General features: G+C 35.3%; 1 protein-coding gene across 9 annotated transcripts in view; it reads right to left on the bottom strand.

Annotated features, from left to right (window-relative positions):
- Tm2d1 (TM2 domain containing 1) overlaps nt 1-14,103 on the bottom strand; it is a 33,847-nt gene that overhangs the window by 14,813 nt on the left and 4,931 nt on the right. For 2 of the 9 annotated variants that reach the window (XM_076860272.2, XM_076860273.2), the window contains exons 3-6: nt 12,013-12,121; nt 7,646-7,737; nt 5,808-5,855; nt 3,751-3,768 (exon numbers count right to left, since the gene is read on the bottom strand). In XM_076860272.2, coding sequence (XP_076716387.1) covers nt 3,751-3,768; nt 5,808-5,855; nt 7,646-7,737; nt 12,013-12,121 — 267 coding nt within the window. Of the gene's footprint in view, nt 1-99; nt 155-3,750; nt 3,769-4,521; nt 4,554-5,807; nt 5,856-7,645; nt 7,738-12,012; nt 12,122-14,103 lie in introns of those variants that run through there. The other 7 variants (XM_076860276.2, XM_076860277.2, XM_076860278.2 and 4 more) reach the window with 6 other exon arrangements.

The raw sequence follows: 14,103 nt of genomic DNA, 5'->3' as shown, positions 1-14,103 counted from the left end.
TTTTAAAAAAAAAAACTGAAGCAGGAATAATAGCCAAAGATGTTTAAGATTTGAGTTTTAAAACACACCTTGTTATTTTCATAATAAAAAAATACTTACATTTTAAATTCAATATCACTATGAAGAGTCTTTTCTTTTATTGCTTCCAAAACACCTATTAAGAATCCATAATCTTTTAATGTTACAGATGGGCAAAATATGCCAGTTACTGCATATTTTTTAAAAATCACAGATGTTAACATAGAGTTAAAAACACAAATAATACTATTAGAAAAATAAGGCTTCATGGTGAAAAAAGGCCTCCAGCTAAAGCAAATACTGAGGAATAAATCAATTAAAGGAAATAAAGCTCTACATAAAGTCACAGAAAAGAACCAAACTATAGCCCTAAATATTTTTTTTAAATTTTCTTAAATAAATTTTTATATCTTGCAAGAAAGTTCATCTTCCACAACAAGTTCCCCATTTAATTCTGATACATCACACTTAAAACTAAATTACTTAGAAAATTTCACACTATCATGATTTACAGTATTTATTCTAATAAAATTCTAGTCATTCATTAATGGACATTATTATGAATAATGATAAAAAAACACGGGAATGCAAATATCTTATCAAGTCACTGATTTCATTTCCTTTGAACTCAAACCCAGAAATGGGATTGCTGGATCATATGGTGGTTCTATTTTTAATTTTGGAAGGTTTTTTCATATTTTCTTAAATAATGGGTATATCAATTTACATTCCCCAACACTATACAAGGATTCCCTTTTCTCCACATCCTTACTAACATTTCTTATCATTTCTTTTTAATAGATGATCTAAGAAGTGTAAGGATAATGATTAGTGATGCTCAACACCTTATCATATACCTATGGGACATCTGTTTGTCTTCTTTGGCAAGATATCAATTCAAGTCGGCGGCCCACTTTTAAATCAGGTTATTTGTTTTTCTGCTATTGAGTTGTAGAAGTTCTTTATATGGTCCCTTCTCAGACATATGGTTTATAAATATTTCAGAATACATATACAGTGGACTTAACCTTTCAAAAGGAGGAAATCTTTCCATCTGTAATTATGAAGATGAACTTGGAGGACTTTATGCTAAGTGACACAAGATAGCCACATAAAAACAAATATTTGATGAGAATACTTAATGTAGTATCTAAAATAGATGAACTTAGAGAAACAGGGCAGAATGATGGTTGACAAGGGTTGTGGAGTGGGAATAGAGAGATGCTGGCCAGGAAGAATCAACTTTCAACTACAAGATGTATCACCCTCATCCCGCAGGTGATAGAGTCAGGGTCACTCAGCATGAATTGGGCTGGCAACAAAAAGACTACACAAACACAGAAATATCTTTTGTGGGAATCAGGGACAGCTCTGAGACCTCAGTTCCACGTTGGAGGGCAAGAGGAACAAGGGAGGCAAGAGAGAAATAAAGTACCCCAAACCCCTGTATTTATTAGAGGAAAGACATTGATAGAATATGCCACCAAATAAGTCAAGGGATTGTGTTACAACAAAAGGGGGTGTAGCCCAGTCCCATGGGTGAAGCCCAATCCTAGAGCTGCACTTCCTTGCCAAGTGAAGGTAAGATCTACTTGCTTTGCACTGCATGCAATGCCAGTTCAATACCCCCATTACTTAAGGCTGAGGAGGTGTGCTCAGCTCCAACTCAGGTGACCCCCACAAAGATGGATGAACTTCTAAGTATCTATAATACTATATGCTAAATACAGTTAATAATAATATAATATATACCTAAAATTTGCTATGGAAGATTAAATTTTTTGATACAAAGAAAGTATATATATTTATGCATTACCATATGACATTTCTTTATCTATATACATCATGTAAGGGGAAAGATTTTGTATACTCAGTACAGAAACTGAAAAAAGAGCGGGGTGGGGTAGGGGGAAGCTGGAGTTGTAGCTCAGTGGTAGAGAACTTGCCTAGCACACTTGAAGCCCTGGGTTCAATCCCCAGCACCACAAAAAAGAACTACATAAGGCATATTTATACAAATATATTGTTAGGGCTGGGAGTATAGCTCAGTTGAACATCACTTGTCTAGCATGTACAAGGCCCTGAGTTTGATCCCTAGCACTGCTAAAACAAATCCTTGCCAGTGCAGTGGCACATGCCTGTAACCCCATCAATTCAAGAGGTTGAGGCAGGATAATTACAATTTCAAGGCCAGATTAAGCAGCTTAGCAAGTCCCTGTTCCAAATAAATAATAAAAAGGTCAAGGGATACAGCTCAGTGGTAAAGAACCCCTGGTTTCAATTCCCCATAGCACAAAAAGTTTTTTTAAAAAAGAAAACAAATCCTTATTGTCACCTTAAATATACACAATTTTTAACTGTTAATCATACCTCAAGGGCTGGGATTGTGGCTCAGCAGTAGAGCGCTCACTTGCCTAGTATGGACGAGGCCCTGGGTTCAATCCTCAGCACCACATAAAAATAAATAAATAAAGTTGTGTCCAACTAAAACATAAATGCTTTTTAAAAGTCATACCTCAAAAAAAATCTAAAAAAAAATTTCAATGACCATAAACAGTATTAAGGAAGTATTTTTAAAAGCTTTATATAAATAAAGTCAATGCTTTTTATAACCATGAAGAAAGACTAAACAAGACAATTTGAAGGGCTTGGGGTATAGTTCAGGGTAGAGTATGTGCATAACATGTGCAAGGTCCTAGGTTTGATCCCCAGGACTGCAAAAACAAAATAGCCAACACTGTATTACCCAGTTAAGAATGTTTTCTACCCTGGTCTAGAAGGCATACCTGGAGTCCTAGCACTCAATAGGCTGAGGAGGGAGAATCACTTAAGCCTAAGAGTTTGAGATCAGACTGGGGAACACAGAGAGACCACAACTCAAATAGGAGGGGAGAGGGGGAGAATGTTTTTCATGACAACAATCATTTTAACTCAAATTAGTGTAGCTTAGTGGTAGAGTGCTTGTTTAGCATGTATGAGGTTCTGGTTTCAATCCCCAGTACCACACACAAAAAGAAAACACTAAAATTCCTTCACCTTGGATTTGTAATAAAAATTAAAATTTCAGCCAGGTGTAGAGGTACAGGTCTGCAATCTGAATTAGTTGAGAAGCTGAGGCAGGAGGATTGAAAGTTGGAGGCCAGCCCATCACCTCAGCAAAACCCTGACTCAACATAAAAGGATAAAAAGGGCTGGGGTATAGCTGAGTGGTAGAATGCTTGCCTTGCATGAGCTCAATTTAAGCATTAAAAATAAAATAAAATTTAAAACATTTAAATTTTTATATTAACACTAATTTTTACATATTAGATTTGATCAGCTGATACAACATACCAAGACCCTTAGTATTAAGATACCTCTTAAATCCAGGTTAATTCAGTAACACGTGCCTGTAATCCCAGCTACTTGGGAGGAAGACTTAGGGGATTCTGTCCACTAAAGGTGGTCTCAAACTCTTAGGCTAAAGTGATTCTCCCTCCTCAGCCTACTGAGTACTAGGACTACAGGTATGCCTTCTATACCAGATGAGGGATGTAGTTCAGTAATAGAGCATTCCTGGGTTCAATCCCCAGTACAGCTAGTACTGCAAAGAAAAAAAGAAGCTTAAATGCAAGTAAGATAGGGATACACACGTGTCTGTGTGTGTGTGTGTGTGTGTGTGTGTGAATTTGAATGCTTAAAGAGATAAGAAGATTTTCAGTTAAAGATAATAAATTTGACATACTCACTTACTCTTCTCATTCCAAGATCCTACAAAGAATGGAAAGATTAAAAAAAAAAAAAACAAAAACCACAAAGCCAATGGAAAATAGGACAATAGCAACAAGCTATGAAGCAGATGAGAGATTGTTTCCTTTCTCAAGTTAGCACTCAAAATATTTGGTGAATTAAACAACATCCAAATGTTATTGATATAGTTATGTTATTCAGAATTTTAAAAAACATTCACACTGAAGTTTAAAGTTAATGTAAAAAAGTAAATCTGTGCTAGGTGTGGTTACACACGTCTGTAATCCCAGTGACTGGGAAAGGTGAGGCAAGAGGATTGCATAAGGTCAGCCTCAGCAACTTAGAGAGATTCTGCCTCAAAAAAAAAAAGGACTGGGGACTTAGCTCAGTGGTAAAGCGCCTCTGGGTTCAATCCTCAGTACCAAAAATAAATAAATAAATTTGCAAATTTATGAAACATCAGCCTCAAAATCAAAGGTTCTCTTTGGCTTATATTGATAATAGACTAGAAGTGACAATTGCCACAGAAAAACAGCTCCTACTAAAAAAAACTAGTAACCACTAACCAGAGCCACTATATGTATACAGAGTTTTATTTTGCAAGAAAAAAAAATATATGCACTGCACTGTCTAAAACATTAACTTACACTGTATGTCCAACAGCCCATCTGACATAACAAAAAGCTAAAACAAGTCACTCGTTAAGCCAAATATTTTAAATATATTTATTATTTCGTATTATCATTTCAGCGAAGGATGGGGGTATAGCTCCATGGTAAGAGTACTTGGTTAGCACACACAAGGCCCTGGGTTTGATTCCCAGCACATGAAAGGAAAAAGAAATAGAAAAGTATAACCTTCATCACAGAATAAACTGTTCTAAAGAATATTGTTTCTTTTTCCCTCACACACTTTCATGAACATTTTAAAAGTTAGAAATCCTTCCAAAAACTATATATGGTCTAGTCTTCTTAAAGAGGACACAGGAAAATGCAAGAACTATCAGAAGTCAGGAGCAGTAGTGCACAGCTATAATCTCAGCTACTAGTGAGGCCTAAGGCCACAGGATCATGGATTCAAGCCCAACTTGGCTAACAAAGTAAGACCCCATCTCAAAACAAAACAGAAAATACTTGGACACGCTGCAACTACCAGATCATATCACTTTCTCTTTATGAACTTAGTTTCTCCATCCCTCTCATCTAAAAATAGTTAGACTAAATGATTTTATTTGGCAAATCAGAGGCTTTCCTGTATACTATATGGTTTCAGCTGTGTTACTAAAAGGTATTGCTGCTCTAAGGAATGGACAAAGTATAATTATACTATCATTCAAGCCAAGACTATTCCATCAACCTTTTTTTAGCTTGTTCTGTTATATAAGCCTTTCCCCAATCAAGCCATACCCCACAATTCCTCCAATATTAATCTTTTTGAAAGGTAACTATGACTATGCCACTTTTATGTAAAAACCTTTATTACTTTTGATGTCTAAAAGGTAAAGTCCAAGTTCCAAAGGAAGACACTCAAAGCCTTTTTACGTACGATCTGACTACAGGCTACCTCTGCAGTCAATTTCATATTCTGTGAGCATTTTTCCTACATCCCAGGCTAAATTATCCCCCTTTTTCTCAAGGCACATTCATATACTTCAATACCCTGTGACTTTGCAAATGCCATTCTCTACAATGCCTAAATCTCTTTAATCTCTTCATCCTTAAAACCTAGATCAAATGTCATCTCCTCTAACAGATTTTTATTTATGCCCATGGCCTCCTGAACCAATCCCTTTTCTGTGCTCTCACAGCATCTTGCTATGGCTGTATCACAATCTAACATCATAAACTGACCTACCAACATATTAATTTTATTTCACATTTATTTTCTTTAACCAATATATTCTGGGATCTTTATCATTATTTATATAATATGTACATAATTACTTTCTTAAATGTTGAAGAAATGGGTAACAATAAATTATTGTACACAGTACTTTAAGTTCTGACTTTTCTTTATGAACATAAAACACTAAGTTTTAGATATAGCTATATGAAACATACCTCTGTTGTTGGGCAGCAACATGGAAGGAATAAGGTGAGTTTTGCGAGCTGGAAAGCAGAGCATTCAAAAATTTTTGTGCCCACAAGGTTAACACCTGCAATCCCAGCTATCTGGGAGATTGAGGCACAAGAATAGAAAGTTTAAAGCCAAGCCAAATATGGTGGCACCCACCTATTATCCTAGGAACTCAAGATACTAACAAGAGGATCACAAGTTGGAGGCCAGCCCCAGTAACTAATAAGACTGCCTCAAAACTTAAAAAAAAAAAAAAAAAAAAAAAAAAAAAAGTGGGTTGGGGAGCTGGGGATGTAGCTCAGTAGTAGAGCGGCCCCTGGGTTCAATCTCAAGTATTGCAGGGGGGGAAAAAAAAAAAAGAAACCTACCAAAAAAAAAAAAAAACTTTATTTGCTCAGTGATGGGCTAATACAGAAGTAGCATACTACAGTAAATAAAGCATGATCATTGGAACAAGAAAATTTGGTTTCAAATTAAGGTCACTAGTTAAATGTCCTTGGTAAATCTCTTAATCTCATGACAATTTCCCTACCTATAAAGATGATAATAAAAGTCACCAACTAAAGTAAGGTCTCAAATTCAGTAATCCCTTAACTCTCTGGTGAGTTTCCCTACCCGTTAAAGAGGATTTAAAGAGAAGGATAAACTCAGAGCTATAAGGTTTAAATAAGGGTAAAACATGAAAGAATTGTTTACTAAAAGCTGTGGTCAAAGGTAAACAATTTTATTTTTGGAGGGGGTGGTAGTAGAGACTGAACCCAGGGGTGTTCTACTTGTTCTACCACGAAGCTGCATCATTAGCCTTTTTCTATTTTTTTATTTTGAGACAGGGCCTCATTTACTTGCCAACACTGGCCTCAAACTTGCAATCCTTCTGCCTTAGCTTCTTCAATCACTGGGATTTACAGGTGTGATTTATACTACCATGTCCAGATACAAACTGTTTCATAAGCATTAGTAATTATGGAAAATGTGAATACCGCAGGCAGGAGGAAGGTATGGAGAAGGATGCTAACAGGTAATAAGTCAGCCTCCCTCTAGGCACAGTAGCACACATGATAAGCTACTGGGAAGGCTGAGGCAGAAGGACTACAAGTTGCCAGTCTAGGCAACTTAGCAAAACCCATCTCAAATTTTTTTTTAACTTTTTTTTAGGGTGGAAATAGACACAATATCCTTGTTTTATTTTTATTTATTTATTTTTTAAGTGATGATGAGGATAGAACCCAGAACCTCCTCATATGTGCTAGGCAAGTGCTCTACCACTGAGCTACAAGCCCAGCCACCATCTCAAAATTTTTATAAAGGGGCTGGGACACAACTCATGGTAGGTACTTGCTTAGCATGTGCAAGACCCAGGTTCATTCCCTAGTTCATTCCCAAGAATTAAAAAAAATCAGGTTCCCTCCAGCTCATGCTGATCATCAAAATTCCAAAATCAACTTATTCTGAAAAAAGTAGTTTCTATTCCCAGGGTAACAGTGAAAAAATTTCGAGCAAAAAAATGTGTGCCCAGCACTGGCACTCAGAGTTCCAAGTATTACTGTCGTAAGTAAATCCCTACACTAACTTGAGTACGTGTTTTCCTACGGTAAATACACAGGAAAAGTCAGCATTTCTTACTTAAACTGAATTGTAGAGATAGCTCTACACTCACAGGAGAATGTTAACTATTCAACTCCAATTACATGGAACTTGTAATATTAACAGTATGCAGAGATTTAATCTAAGAATATACATACCAATTTAAAAAAAAAAAATACTCTTGACTAGAATACAAAATCATGAGAATTTTTTTTTTCTTTTAATGAAACATACTTACCCAAGGCAGGGTATCCAAGGTAAAATCGATCTGCTCCCAACCATCCAAGAAAAAGAGATAATGCAACTGCCACTTTGTATGAATAGCCATTTCTGTACAGAATTAAAACTTGAGTGTCATATTCATGTTTCCAACATGTGAAAATTTTTAAAAACCAAGCTATAAATTACTAATTTTTTTAAATGGCTCATTCATTCATTCCATTAATGCTTTTTGAGGTGCCTTCGGTATGCTAAGCACTACTTTAAGCTACTAAGATACATTAATGAATAAAAGCAACAAAGATCCCTGTTTCTGAGGAGCTTCCATTTTAGTTGCAAAAAAGCAAAAAGCAAATATATTTTAAAAGAAATCATATAGTTCATTAGAAAGTCATAAATATTATGGAAAAAAAAGTAGTAATAATAGTAGTAGAACAGCATGGTTAGGGAATCCAGAATGCCAGAGGCCACTTAAATGCGTAAATAGGGTCATAAGGTAAGCCTCACTGAGAAGGTAATGTCTTTGCAAGACCTGAGGGAAGTAAATGAATTAAGCCATGCTAGGCCTCTGAGAGAAGAGTGACTGAAGCAAAAGAAACAGCTGGTACAAAGACAGCACACCTTGTGGGTTTGAGGCCAGTATAATAGGAGCAGAATGAGAAAAGCACAGAGTATTACAAGATGAGGTCAGAGCGGTAATGGGGAGTAAAGGAAACCCATCATGCCCTGTACACCACTTACAAATACTCTTTTGAGTTTTACTCTGGTGGAAATAGGAAGCTACTATAGGATTTTAAGTAAAGGTGTAACATGATCTGATTTAAATTTTTATTAAAATAATCACTCTGGCTGCTATGTTGAAAACAGACTGGATGAGAATATTCATCAACTAATACCATGGTAATGTCATATATCAAACCACTCCAAAGCTCAGTGGCTTATAACAAGCTTTTATTCTCATAGATTAAAGATTAGCTGAGGTTCAAGAGACATAGGGTAGCTAAACTGAGATATTCTGCTTCAGGCTGCAGTTTGGTTGAGCTTGGATCCAAAGAGTAGATTCAGTTGAAATCAGTTTCACTTAACAAGGACCCAACCTGATCCTGTAGCAGCTACTTCAGGCAAGTTCTTCTCATGACATATCAAAGAACAAAAGGAAAGCTAATGTCCACAAGCACATAAACTTTTGTTTGTTTCACACCTGCTAACATTATATAGACCAAATTAAGTAACATGGCAAATTCAAAAGAGTTTGAAAGATATTTTAATAATTCAAGTGAGAATTAATAATGGTTGGATCCAAAGTAATAGCAAAAGCAGCAGTGAAAAGTAATCAGATTCTGAATGTATTCTGAAATACCACCAATTAGATTTCCTGATGTATTAAATTAGGGTATGAAAAAAGAAATAATTAAGAATAGCACTGACGATTTTATCCTAAACAACTCAGATAAAGCTAGCATTAATGAGTTGAGAAGGCTGAGGATAGATAAATATTGGAAAGAAAATTAGAATCTCAGTTTCAGATGTGAGTTTGAGGTATGTATCAGACATTCAAGTGGAGTTGCCCAAAAGACAACTGGATTTACAAATTTGGAGTTATGGAATGACGTCTAGGCTAGAGATAAAAATTAAAAAGTTACAAACATATAAGAAGCATTTAGAGCCATAAGATTGCTGAATATAGATAGACAAAAGAGATCTGAGGGACTCCAAGAAGAAGGAACCAGAAAAGAGACTAAGGAGGTGAAGAAAAAATAGAACTGAATGAGAATGGTATCCTGGAAGTCAAGTAAAAAATGTGGCTAGTATACCATGTGAGATAATAACTGAGAATTTACTACTTAAACTTAACTAAAAGGAAATTATCAGTGATCTCACAAGAGCAATTTTGGTGATATGATGAAGCCAAAAGACTGAATAGAAGGAGACTGAGAAAAAGTGGAAAGAGAAAAACTGAAGTATTAAGACGACTCTTCTAAGGAATTTTACTGCAAAGGGGAATAAAGAGAGAGGTATCCAGAACCAAAGTCAAATCTGATCAAGTCAGAACCTTGTAAATAATCCTGTGGGGTTTTGTTTTTTTCTTTTTGCACTGCACTCACAATTACAACGTTTTCTTGGAAAGTTGGGAGGAGATGGTAAATGGCCCAAAGATCCTCCTGCTCATGTGTTTAATACTACAATAATATCCAATTTTATGCACAGGGCAGTGGTGCCCCATCCATATTGTAATGAGGTACCACACTAGAAGTAGAAAAATAAGTTAGGATGCTTTCCAAAAACTCAGGTAGTAGCAGCAGCACAAAGAAGTAAACAAATTGTTAAATACTGGGCCAGAGATGCAGTTCAGTGGGAGAATGCTTGCCTAGCAAGCACAAGTCCCTGGTATGTCCCCAGTATGATAAAAAAGAAAAAGGAAAAGGAAAAGAAACCCCCCTCCCGCCCCCCCCCACACACAAACACACACACACACACACACACACACAAAGGTAAATATTAAGAAAGCAGAAGTAACAGACTAAATATGAGGAATAAGAGGGGAAAGAGATGAAAAGAGCTGGGCCCCTGCATGGCTTCATGCAAAATGAAAACCGTCGACCTGCTCATACCCTCTTCCTCAGACTTCTAAGTCAACCTAAATTGGATCATGGTATGAATGAGAAATAACTTTTATTGTACTAAACTACTGAAATGTTAAAGACATTTATTACAGCAGTTAGCCTGTTTCAACTAATATAAGTAGCCACTATAAACAGGTGAATTGCTTGCTAATCAATCAGACATGGTTACCAGACTTCATTTTCTGGGGAATACTATAATATGGTTGTATCTGCAATATTAAGATGGAATTTTAATCAAGTATTCATGTAATATATAATTTGAAAAATAATATGCTAACATGAGCGAAAAATATGTAAACCAGAAGAGGGACTCCCAGTAAATAGGAATTTGTCAGTAAGTCTATTCATAGCTGAATAGCAGCTGCCCTTTGGCTATGCATGTATTAAATATCCTGAAAAAGAAAAATGATACATCAGGCCATCTTAGTTTTATAACTCTTACCACTAACTTCCATGGTTCAGATTCAATACTCATCAAGCAAATTCTATTTTAGATTTGTAGATTTTACTATGGGAGGGGAATAAATTGATCGTAGACTTGGAGTATCTAGTTTTCTTGATGGTGATATGCCTTATTATAACAGACATCAATGTCTTGTGAACATTATTAGTGCAGCTCAGCTGCATTGAGCCTACTCTACTCTGAAGACACTGAAAGAAAAATCAGCACTCATTTCAAAACTACATAACACATCTTATAGTGTTACTATTACATGTAATGAATTTGTAAGGTTCAAATTGAGTAGGTAGCTATACTCACCAGATGATTTTCTTAGTTGTATTTTAACCTAGATATCTTGGACTAACACTTAATAAACTGATATTTATAGTGTTTTAGGCAGAAATATTTATCTGTAGTTTAAACACTGACTACACCATACTAAAGTACATTGAAAGTAATTCCTTTAAATGATTTTAACTTTGCTAATGAGAAATTCTGAAACCCAAGAAGATTAAGTGATTGGCTTAGGATTACACAGCAGGACAGAATCAAAACCTCACTAACTCAATGAACTAGGGTCAAAAGAGAAAAGAAAAAAGGATTCTAAGCTCAAAGGATTCTGTAAGAAGTTGTAGAAAGAGCAAGACAGTGATTACTTCTTGATACAATTATAAATAGGTGCCATCAAATAAAATGCAACCATATACAGTTATAAGGTAAAAATAAATTCTGATTTTAGTACAAAGCAAGAATAAAAAAATAGGATGTAAGCTTTACTGTAATCAATATAAAACTCAAGCATAAAAGTCCTTTAAGCAGAGAACATTAAATCCATTTGTCTTATTATTCCAAAATGAAAACTTTGAATTCTGTTTCATTATTATTCAATATCCATATCCAATTCAAAAAATTAGTCAAGTTCAAACTGCCCTTAATGTGAAAATGAGTAATAACCATTTGTGTTTTTCTGATATAATAGGCATACAATACCTATCTGTATTCTAGAAATCTCCCAAATTTTGAAAACAGTATTTTTTATAATTCATTTCATAGTTCATTTGATAAACTTATTGCCCCTACTCAACAAGGCATGATACCATTTACTGTCTTATTCCACACAGTGAATTTAGCTCTTTCTTCATTGGTGAATTACATTTATAAAAACATATGTATACTTAAAAAAACAGAGACTCTGAGACAAGCAAAAACATAAACATTATATCTGCAGGATTTCCCCATAAATTAACTCTTCATTCTATGATATCAATATATTACATAGGCAACTAAAATAAAATTTTAGGTATCAGTAATGGTACTTACACATTTCGGCAAGATATAGGCTTGTGAAAACCAACTTCATTTCCAGTAAAATGTGTTTCATTGCCACTGAAATCCTTACAAGTTATATTGGGTGCTGGAAAACATGAAACTAAAGGCAGAAAAAAAAAAAATCAAAAAAACATTACTTCTTTTTATGTAGTAAAGGTATATAATATTTCCCCCTAATATTGGCAAAGCACACAAGAAAATTCAACAAACTACCTTCTAATGTAACGTCTGACAGGAGAGTTTAATTTAGATAGGAAAAGCTACCAAAAAAAAAAAAAAAGAAAGAAAGAAAAAAATATATATGTATATATAAAATAAATAAAATGATAGAGTGGTCTCGACACAGATATGAAAATTGCCACTGTGTTATCCAAGGTCCATCTAGTCCAAACTCTTGCCTCTGACAAAGATGACAAAGGAAGAATTGCACAGTATTATTTGTGTTTTACTTCATCTCTAGGATAAAGAATATTTCTTAAAGTTTTGTTGGTAATTCATTTTAACATAATCTGGGTTTGAATATTCAGTTTATTTTAACTATTATAGGCATTGGCTGCCATAAATTAAAACTCTTTATTCTATGTATTGTACTATTTCAGCATTTAGCAATTTAATCTATATACATAACCTACATGACATGAGAATTAACACAGTGTCTGCCAGGCACAACTTGATACTATCAATTGTTCAAGTTGCCATATTTTGAAAATTTTAGTTTTTAAAGTTATTTAATCATTCCTATTGGCTACTTTACATTGATATGAGAAAAAAAAAAAAGAAAGAAAAATAGCTAACAATCCAGTCTTAGAACCTCAGAAAAGGTGGTAAGAAGTATAAGAATGAAGAGAAAACCATATTGCTACAATGATTCTACAGCAGTTTTTGTCAGAAGTATGAGCTACTTATTTCAAGGGATGAAAACTCTACACACTGGGCATATTAACTGTTGAGCATTCAGATTTTTCTAATGTACAGTTAATGTTTTTGTGGGCAGACTCATTAAGATCATGCAGCTGCTATAATCCTAGTTACTTGGGAGGTTGAGGTAGGAGGACTACAAGTTGGAAGGCAGCCTGGACTTAGTGATACCCCATCTAAAACTAAAAAGGACTGGGGATGTAGCTCATTGGTAGAGCTTTTACCTAGCATGCACGAGAACCTGGATTCAATCCCTAGTACTGGGGGAAAAACTTGCAAACAGCCTATTCTTCATCAAAAATTTTCCCTACAGACTGGGCATAGTGGCGCATACCTGTAATCCCAGAGGCTTGGGAGGCTGAGAAAGAAGGAGCATGAGTTCAAAGCCAGCCTCAGCAATGGGGAAGTTCTAAGCAACTCAGTGAGACTCTGTCTCTTAATAAAATACAAAATAGGGCTGGGGAGGGCTGGGGTTGTGGCTCTAGTGGTAGATGCTCGCCTAGCACGAGGGGCACTGGGTTTGATCCTCAGCACGGTATAAAAATAAAATAAAGATATTGTACCCACCTGAAACTAAAACAGAAATATTTTTTTAAAAATGGGATGTTCACTCAATCATTGAGTCCCCCTGAGTTCAATGTCCAGATTCAAAAAAAAAAAAAAAATTTCCCCTACATTCACCATCTATTGATGATTCTAATCCCAACTGTTCTTTACTATGATAATAGCAAAACAGTGGCTTTTCCAACTTAAGCATTCCTCAAGGAGAACTGTGTTTCAATGCTGGAAATATGGAGATGTTTTGGCTCTTGTCACCTTTATCTCTAGCTTTTGTTTTGACATGAATTTTAGATTGGCAAATTTCATTATAGCTGGTCATTATACAGTATAACTTGTTATAGAAATCACATCCAGTAGCTGGGTGTAGTGGTGCAAATCTGTAATTCCAGTGGCTTGGAAGACTGAGACAGGAGGATCACAAGTTCAAAGCCAGCCTCAGCAATTCAGCAAGGCCCTAGCAACTTAGTGAGACCCCGTTTCAAAATAAAACATAAAAAGGGCTGGGAATATGGCTGGTATTTAAGGGTTTCTGGGTTCAATCCTCAGTACCCCCCCAAAAAAAGGAAAGAAAGAAATCATATCCAGTCTGACTTTTTTAAAGAT

This window comes from Callospermophilus lateralis, chromosome 7, assembly GCF_048772815.1.
Source record: "Callospermophilus lateralis isolate mCalLat2 chromosome 7, mCalLat2.hap1, whole genome shotgun sequence".
Taxonomy (NCBI): Eukaryota; Metazoa; Chordata; class Mammalia; order Rodentia; family Sciuridae; genus Callospermophilus; species Callospermophilus lateralis.
The sequence above is the reverse complement of the archived record's forward strand: the minus strand, read 5'-3'. Positions and strand labels throughout refer to the sequence as shown.